General features: G+C 37.7%; 1 protein-coding gene across 2 annotated transcripts; it reads left to right on the forward strand.

Moving 5' to 3' along the window:
• Positions 1-4,143: 4,143 nt before the first annotated feature.
• On the forward strand, positions 4,144-9,378 carry LOC131147872 (phenylalanine ammonia-lyase-like). 2 transcript variants are annotated; one of them, XM_058097502.1, is made up of 2 exons: positions 4,144-4,701; positions 7,405-9,378. In XM_058097502.1, exons 1-2 carry the CDS (start codon positions 4,301-4,303, stop codon positions 9,152-9,154), a joined length of 2,151 nt encoding a protein of 716 aa, XP_057953485.1. In that variant the 5' UTR covers positions 4,144-4,300; the 3' UTR covers positions 9,155-9,378. The 2 variants fall into 2 exon arrangements, with proteins under 2 accessions (XP_057953485.1, XP_057953486.1); XM_058097503.1 differs by having other exon boundaries at positions 4,181-4,701; positions 7,440-9,378.
• The last annotated feature ends 427 nt before the right edge of the window (positions 9,379-9,805 follow it).

A 9,805-nucleotide genomic window follows, 5' to 3' on the forward strand; every position in this document is an offset into this window, starting at 1 on the left:
CATTATCATGCCATGTGGCATGCTCTGATACATTGACACTGTCCTATGTCTTCTTTTCTTCTTCGTATCTTTTTTGATCTTCATAGTCCCTCTTGAAGTGCCCCTTTTTATCACACCAGTAACATACGACCTCACTCGTATCTCGTCCTTTTGATTTCGAATGCCATTGCTTACCTCTGAGCTTTCGATCTTTGCTTCTTCCTTGTCTCTCACTATCAGCTACCAAAGCTTGCTCACGAGATGTCACAATCGGCTTTCTTAACGTCTTAAAATCTTGAAGTGATGCCATCACATCATCCAACTTCAAGGTATCCTTCCCTATGAGCAATGCAATTACCAAACCATCAAATGAAGCTGGTAGAGACGACAAAAGTAGAAGTGCCTTATCCTATCATCAATCTTTACGCAGAGGCTCAACAATTGGGTCAAAATCTTGTTGTAATTATTTATGTGATAAAAAAGACTGCTTCCCTCGTTCATTCGAAGTTGATAAAGTTTCTTCTTCATAAAAAATTTATTGGTAAGGGACTTCGACATATACCTTTGCTCTAGTTTCTTCCAAAGCTCCATCGGTGAGGTTTCGTCTAACACTGAATATTTAACTTCATTTGCCTAACACAATCAGATTGTGCTAACCGTCTTCATCTTTAATTTGGTCCAATCATCATCTTTGAAATCATCTGGCTTCTTCCCGATCAATGACTTGATCAAGCCTTGATGAACCAAAATATCCTTCACCGTGCTCTGCCATAAACTGAAGTTGTTCCACCCATCAAACTTCTCCACCTCAAACTTTGAAGTGCCAATTCCTAGCATTCTTCTTCGAATCTCATAAAATGGACACCGCCAATGGCTTTGGAACGACTGAAAACCTTAGAAATGGTTCAAACTACTCAAAAAACTAACCCGAAATGGCTCCGAAAAGTCAACTCTCCATTAACTTTAACGGAATATTCCCCCCGTTAATGAAATATTCGTAACGGTGTTAACGGCCATTAACAGTGTTAACGACCATTGATGTCGTTACTAACGCCGTCTATTGACGTGGCGTCGTAGTCCCCACTTGCTAACGTGTCCTGGAACCCACCTCCTGTGGGGCCCACTTGCTGACATGGCACCACGCCCACTTCCTGTGGAGCCCACTTGCTGACGTGGCACCGATCCCACTACCTGTGGGCCCACCTACTGATGTGGCTGTGGGTCCCGATTGTTGATGTGTCGCTGTCCCCCGCTGATGTGGCTACTGACTGTGCAGTTGACTTAGCGCTAACATGGCGTGATGACATAGCCTGACGCTTGCTGATGCGGCGCTGACTCAGTGCTTACATGGCCACTGACGTCAGTGTCTTCAACCTCCAGACATGTGCCTGACTTTCGCTGACGTGTGGGCGCGCATGATGCCCTTTCCTGATCAACTGCCGATGCGTAAGAGCGTGTAGGGTCCACCTGCCGGCGCGTGGCAGCGTGGTCTTTCCACCGGTGGCGTGTGTGGCTTCCTTTAAGCTCCATTCGAGCTCCAGTTACCGCTGTTAGCTTCGTCTCGATGAGAGGAATGTTTTGGTGGTCTCAAAACCGAGTTTCGAGCTACTAGGCAGAGGTTCAAACCTGGAAATTTTGCTTCGATCCGTCAATTTTGCTTAAATCTCGTTCTGATACCATTTGTTAGGAAATTATCCACGAGCAACAATTGCACAAGAAAAAAAATTACACAACACAAAATACGAGACTAGATTTAAGTGGTTTAGTCCATTGTGACCTACATCCACGGGAGAGCACAAAATCCACTATAACCGTGGGGAGAATTATACAATGAGAAGGAGGAGTCTACTGTCCTCAACTCCTCTCTCACTCTCTACAAGGATTCACTTTACCTCACACACAACACACTACACCTCTCTGCAATCTCACAATACAGCTCTTAGCTCTCTCACAATGCAACTCTCTGCATGCACACACACACAGTTCTCTGCTGCACACAATACAACACCACTCAACTGCTGCAACTCACCACACTTGCCACACACAATTACACACACACACATATATATACATGTATGAGGGGGAGGAAGTCAAACAAGACAGCTGCAATTCAACATGGTAGGCAGATTGTTGGTGGCCTTCCATCTCTAGTTTTAACAATTGCGGCTGGGTGGTGCGGCTACCAACACCCATACGAGCCACATCTCCTAACAAAACATTTCCTGGCCTATATGTTAGTGTTATGGTAAAGAAGTAGAGGATAAAGACTGTTTTCTTCAAATGTGAAGTAACTAACGAAGTTTATGAGATGACTTACACTTCTTTTCACATTTTCAAGAATTTTACATCATGGGAAGTGAATCAAATTGGATTACTACTCTTCCTAACTGTAAAGGAAGTGATTTACACAAATTGGTTTGTGTTGCTAATGTATACACTATATAAAGATAAAGGAATCCAATTATTTATGTTGAAAATCATTATTTTAAAGAGGAAATGCTGCAAAAAGTAACTCAAGATGTGAAGTAAAGAATGAAGGATTGGAGAACGAAATTTAAATTGATTCATTTTAATTTAGTTGTTTTGTTTTAGGCTGTTAGTTGTTAATTTGTTTGTAGTTCCCTCTTATATTTAAGAGATACCTTTTTATCATTTTTCTTGGACTAATAAACTATAAAGTAAGAAGAACGTTTAGGGGTAGAAGGCTCGTAATGACACAGACTAACATAGTAGGACATCAATAAGTGAAGCAATGTAGACCTATATTGCTTTACCTACTAATGCGTATTACATGTATTTGTGTCATCATGAGTTCATATAAGACAACTTAATCTCTTATCTTTTGCTAAAACAAAAGAGTAAAGGAAATATCTTTTTTAAATATCTTGAAAGGCAAAAAACAACTAACATGGAGTTGATATTGAAATATATGTATTATTTATTTATTCTACTGTTTCACCCTTAATTTGATTGAGATATTGATATTGATGATGATTAATTTGAAAATTGATAGTTGACACTCAAAAATAAAATAAAAAATAAAAACATAATTCTGGTGAGAAAAATAGGAAATGAATATCAATGATGTAACATATATTTATATATTTTCATGTTTCGTTTTTAGTTCGATTGCGATATTGATATTGACGATTATAATCTATACTATACATTAAAATTGAACCTGGGTGAGATACGTGTCATCAACAAATTTTTTTCGCCTGATTTTGATTTTTTTTCCCCTTCCTTTTGTTTTTTCTTTTCCTCTCTCTCTCTCTCTCTCTCTCTCTCTCTCTCTCTCTTGATTTTTGAATCCAGATATTCAACCTAGCGCCAACACATGTCCTTAGATTCTTTTTTTCACTTCTATCTTTTACAGTAGAGGGGGCCCCATACAGGCTCCACTATTAAAAAAAATATGTCACTTTTTTCTAAATCTAATGCCAACATGTGTAGCCCCACTACTTTTTTTCCTCGTGTCTTTTATAAGAGAAAGGTCAAATGTGGGCCCCACTTTTTCGAAGAAAACATTTTTTTAGTAGATACGCCCCCATGCGGGCCTTACAATTTTTTAAAATTTTTTTATATTTAGATATACTATTTAATAAAATTATCTACTTTAGATATATTTTTCCTATATAGCTTTACTCATACTAAAATTGTACTTACATTTAAATTTCATGTTATAATTATATATTGTTACCGTCTTGTGTTGTTGACATTGGTCTTACTATTTGAATTTATTATTTAACTTATTTTATATGTATTATTATTATTATTATTATTATTATTATCCCGATGTAAAACACGAATAATCTTCGTGCATATAAAATTTGATTGAAGTCACCCGAAAAATATTTCTGGTGAGAAAAATAGGAAATAATTATCAATGCTTTTTTTTAAGAGATAGGAAATAAATATGAATGAAGCAGCAAATGCAGTGGTGGGTGGCTCTACACTATGCACCATGCACCGCACCAACCCCCGTTTTGACGGGTAAAACCTAGAGCGGGGGTTAGACAGTCATGCATTCCTCATGCGCCTCCCCACGACTTCCACGTGTCCCAATCTCTACGGATCGTTTCCACGAACATCAAACGGCCACGGAATGTCCTCAACTAACACCCCTTCCCTCCTTACTTCTTCCCACCCAACACTCTTTCCCACGATACCTTATTTAAAGAACCCATCAACCGGTGAAACAATTCTCAGGGAATTAACTGGACTTCATCTCCAGGCATTTCAGTTCCCCGGGAAACAAAGAAAACACACAAACAGAGAAGCACGCATTTTGCATTTGCCTTAATTGGTACTACTTGGTAGGATGGAAAGCTGTTTCCTGAATGGAAATGTGAATGGGAATTATATGGCAGCGGAAAGCTTCGGCGTGAACAAGGATCCGTTGAATTGGGGGACGGCCGCGGAGGCGGCGAAGGGGAGCCACTTGGAGGAGGTGAAGAGGATGGTGGGGGAGTACCGGAAGGCGGTGGTGGGGCTGGGAGGAGAGACGCTGACGGTGGCTCAGGTGGCTGCAGTGGCGCGGCGGGGGGCGGCGGCGACTGTGGAGCTGCGGGAGGCGGCAAGAGCGGGAGTGAAGGCGAGCAGCGAGTGGGTGATGGAGAGCATGAACAAAGGGACGGATAGCTATGGGGTCACCACTGGGTTTGGTGCAACTTCGCACAGGAGAACCAAGCAAGGAGCTGCGCTCCAGAAGGAGCTCATTAGGTGAGTCTTTTATGTTTGATCGCCATTCCATATTTCATGTGGCACGTCGCATTTTCCCATAATGATTAAAGCTAAGGCCATGTTTGGTTAATTTGCATAATAAAGATAAAGTAAGAATGACATGTAACCAAATGAAAAATTGAATGGAAGTTGTGAAAAAATTAAATGATGAATTTTATTTTATTTCTCTTGATTTGATTTCAGTAACTTTTATGTACCAAATTTAAATGTGTTGTAAGTTATTTTATTTATTCATTTATTTATTACCATCATAGGCTTATTGGGTAGGAATTACTCATCAAGAAAGATAACAAATTTTTCATCCAATACATTGAGATAAAATTTTCAATTCTAAGATTAAAGTCTAAATTTGTAATAGTGTAAAATGTTCATAACTAGAAGGAAATAAATTTATGATTTGACATTTTAATTGGTTATAAAATTTTATCCTAATTAAGATTTAGTTTGTAATAAATTTTAGTTAAGATTGCATTTGAATCAACAATTTTGTTTAAGAAAAAAAAAGGAAAAAAAAAATCTATTTTCAAATACTATTAAGAATAAAAGTTTAGAGAAATAAAGACTAACAATGTGTAATATTTTAAGTATTTCTAAATGATTGAACATGATGAAAAGATAAATTTCTTTTATACATATTTTTATATTTAAATATTTTTCAAACTTCAATATAGAAATTGAAATCTTGAAAATGACAATTAAATTCAATTTTCTTTTCATCTGGGCATAATTTGCCTTCTATGAAAATACTATTGCTTTTATTGCAAAAGAATGTTTGGTTAAAATTTAAGTACGTTTTAACTTATGGAATAATTTTAAGGTGTAGTCAATTTGTCTTTGTGTAATGGTCTTAGACCCAATTTTGGTGAGATATTATTCTCTTTGACCCCCTTACCTCACGGATTTGACCTAGTATACATTCGATATGAGATCGCGACAAACCCTTTTGTGCGATCTCTAACATTCTTATTAAAGTGGCGTACACTTTTGTGTAGGTCATCTACTCACATGATAGTATCCACAAGACAGATCCACTTATATGATTGTACTCCTAGGGCGGATTCATTCATATGATAGTACCCTTAGGGAGGTTAAGATACCAAATATAACGGTCTTGAACCCAACTACGGTGAGCTATTGTCTGCTTTGGCCTATTGGTCTCACACATTTGTCCTATAAAAGGCATCTCACTTTGTTGGAACCGAAATCCTCCTTATTAACCCAAGATCTCCCTAATATGCATGCGATGTGGGATCGTGACAATTTGCTTTTAGATGGCATCTTAAATTAAATGATCATTAAATTACGCTACTTTAGGGGCCTTTGTTTTTTACTTTTCTTAAATTTATAATATTAAGAAAAAATATTAAGACAAATTAGAAGTATGAAATAAGGACTAAAATGACTTGTATGATGCAAATTTGGGAATTTTTTTTTTTCATTTCACAAATTTGTGTTCAAAAAAATTTGAAATTAAAAAAAAAATAATTGCACACTTAAGATAGCACACAAATTTTATCTTTACTTACAATCCAAGTTTATCAACATAATATTTTTTTTTAAAAATAATGTGAACAATATTTTATGGTCATTTAATAGATTGTATGTTAATTTCATTTTCGTTTTAATTAGTCCCATTTATTTGTTTATAACTTCTATAATTAGAATTTTGAATAAAATATAAATAATAAATTCTTCAAATGTCATTTATTGTCGTTTAGCACTTCTCCATTAAAGCTTTTAATGTGCAGAGGAAAAAATACATGCAAAAGCATAATGAGTTAGAGAAGCAGTGTTTTCTTTTTCTTTTTTTTGTTTGCAAATTAATATACATGGCTAAAAGGTGCAAATTCCTGTATTTAATATTGTATGAGAATTATTTTTCCACATATTAAGGTTACATTTGAAACTTCAAAAGTATTAAGAAAGAAAAAAAATTAATTCGATTTTTTGTTTTTTTATGTTTGGATACGAAGAAAAGTGAGGAGAAAATAAAAAATATATTAAATCAATGAAAAAAAATTTAATTTTATACATCATTAGCATTCAATTTTTAAATTATTTTTTAATCATATTAGAATATATTTATTTTTAATAGTGTTTGATATATAGAGAAAATATTGTGGTTGAAGTGTGTCCTTGTTTTCTTTCATTCTCCCTCACAAAATATAATTCTTGAGCCTACGGGTACTTTTAGATCAAATATTTTGTTGAAGGAGTGGAAAATAAGAAGGAAATTTATTTTTCATTATATTTTCTTTTGATATAAAATATATTAAAAATAAAAAATTTATTCTAATATGATTAAAAATTAAGAAAAATTAAATTCTAATGATGTGGAAATTAATTTTTTATTCATTGAATCTATTTTTTAATGTTTAGTAACGAAGGAAAGTGAATCATCCCGCCATTAGTTCTCTAATCTTAACAATTCAGGTTACACTTGTTAATAACATTTCTCGAAGCATTATACTAAATAAAAATCTCGAATTATATGTGTTTCAATTCTAAAAGAGTGTGCAACATGGTTTGTGAATATGCATGCAAACATTTTCTAAACTAAAATCTAATAACATCAGAAGGTCCGTAGCTATTTAATTGGTGCTATATAATTTGCTGCTAATTTGTAAAAATCATGTGCTAAAGAGGCATATGATCAAAATTGCGTACATATATGTATACCAGATTTCTGAATGCTGGAATATTTGGGGGAGGGACAGAGTCGTGCCACACCTTGCCTCACTCTGCAACCAGAGCTGCAATGCTGGTGAGGATCAACACTCTCCTCCAAGGTTACTCTGGCATCAGGTTTGAAATCCTGGAAGCCATCACAAAGCTCCTCAACCACAACATCACTCCATGCTTGCCCCTGCGCGGCACAATCACCGCCTCCGGTGACTTGGTCCCGTTCTCATACATTGCTGGATTCTTGACCGGTCGGCCTAATTCCAAGGCCTTTGGACCTGCTGGGGAGTCCCTCGATGCCCAAGAAGCCTTCTCCCTCGCTGGCATCCATGGCGGGTTTTTCGAGCTGCAGCCCAAGGAGGGTCTTGCACTAGTTAATGGTACAGGTGTTGGGTCTGGCCTGGCTGCCACCGTCCTTTTCGATGCTAACATTCTTGCTGTTTTGTCCGAGGTTTTATCAGCGATTTTCGCAGAGGTTATGCAGGGGAAACCAGAGTTCACTGACCATTTGACACATAAACTGAAGCACCATCCTGGCCAGATTGAAGCTGCTGCCATAATGGAACACATTCTGGATGGAAGCTCCTATGTCAAGGCTGCAAAAAATTTACATGAGACAGATCCCCTCCAAAAGCCAAAGCAAGACAGATATGCTCTTCGAACTTCGCCTCAATGGTTGGGTCCTCAAATTGAAGTGATCAGATCATCGACGAAATCCATCGAGCGAGAGATCAACTCCGTGAATGACAACCCTTTGATTGATGTTTCCAGGAACAAGGCCTTGCATGGTGGGAACTTTCAGGGTACCCCAATTGGTGTGTCCATGGACAACACCAGATTGGCAATAGCCTCAATTGGGAAACTCATGTTTGCACAATTCTCTGAGCTTGTCAATGACTTTTACAATAATGGGTTGCCTTCGAATTTGTCAGCCGGCCGTAATCCAAGCTTGGACTATGGATTTAAGGGCGCTGAGATAGCCATGGCAGCTTATTGTTCTGAGCTCCAGTTCCTGGCTAACCCTGTCACTAATCATGTCCAGAGTGCAGAGCAACACAACCAGGATGTCAACTCTCTAGGGCTGATCTCTTCGCGGAAAACGGCCGAAGCTGTAGATATTCTGAAGCTTATGTCTTCAACATACTTGGTTGCACTCTGCCAGGCAATTGATTTGAGGCATTTGGAGGAAAATTTGAAGCACACAATGAAGAGCACAGTGAACCAAGTGGCTAAGAAAGTTCTAGCCATGGGGCTAAATGGGGAGCTTCGATCTTCAAGATTCTGCGAAAAGGACTTGCTTAAAGTGGTCGACCGCGAGCATGTTTTCACCTACATCGACGATCCTTGCAGCGCAACTTACCCATTAATGCAGAAGTTAAGGCAAGTACTCGTTGACCACGCATTGATGAACAGAGATGATTTAAAGAATTCAAACTGTTCGATCTTCCTTAAGATCGGAGCTTTCGAGGAAGAAATGAGAACCCTTTTGCCGAAGGAAGTAGAGACCGCGAGGAGCGCTGTTGAGAGTGGTAAACCAGCGATTCCAAACTGCATCAAAGAATGCAGGTCATATCCCTTGTACAGGTTTGTACGGGAAGAATTGGGAACTGAACTTCTCACTGGCGAGAAGTTTAGATCACCAGGGGAGGAATTTGACAAGGTGTTTGCAGCAGTATGCGACGGGCAGCTGATTGATCCACTGCTTGATTGTCTCGAGGGTTGGAACGGTGCTCCCCTTCCCATTTGTTAGTAATTTGCAGTGCAGCACTAATCTTCAAATTTCTTGTTGTTTTGGCATGGAAAGCCTCTTTTAAAATTGTGGAGAGATTGTTGTCCTGGTCTTGTGACATCAAGCCAACCTTAAAATTTGTTTCTTTAACCTTTTCTTCCCCTACTGTGTTTCCTTGAATCTCTGTACAGCAGTAGGTGTGATTTTCAGTAGCTTCCATTAATGAAATGTGTTACCATTTTTTTTTCCCTTCTTCTAAATGAAGTGTAAAATTAAAGAAAAAGAACAGAGAGCCGCGGCCCCGAGAGAGAGAGAGAGAGAGAGAATTGTCCAGTCTTGATCAATTGCTCTAATCAACAAGCATTTGTGTGGAGATTGGATTATGAGCAGTCATTGTTGTTTTTAATAAGTGGGGTAAGTTTTATCAAGAGCAGACAGTGAATTCGTTATGTGAGTGAACTTGGTGTACATGGATTAGATTGATTCACTAGAAGACATTTTAAAGGCTTCGCACTCACTTATTAGCATGTCTATTCTACTGTCTTTTACATCCTTATTGCCTTCATATGTGATTTCTAATCTATCTCGTGTTTCTTTAGCAATTGTACATGCCATGACCCTATTAAATTCATTTACGTCCAAAGTACAATAAAGTAGATTCATTACAGTAGC

The sequence above is a fragment of the Malania oleifera genome, chromosome 2 (assembly GCF_029873635.1).
Source record: "Malania oleifera isolate guangnan ecotype guangnan chromosome 2, ASM2987363v1, whole genome shotgun sequence".
NCBI lineage: Eukaryota > Viridiplantae > Streptophyta > Magnoliopsida > Santalales > Ximeniaceae > Malania > Malania oleifera.

Excerpts from the sequence above, each read along its gene's own strand:
- LOC131147872 (XM_058097502.1), top strand. The coding sequence starts at position 4,301 with ATGGAAAGCTGTTTCCTGAATGGAAATGTGAATGGGAATTATATGGCA. Across the intron at positions 4,702-7,404 it reads CTCCAGAAGGAGCTCATTAG|ATTTCTGAATGCTGGAATAT; the intron begins GTGAGTCTTTTA and ends TATGTATACCAG.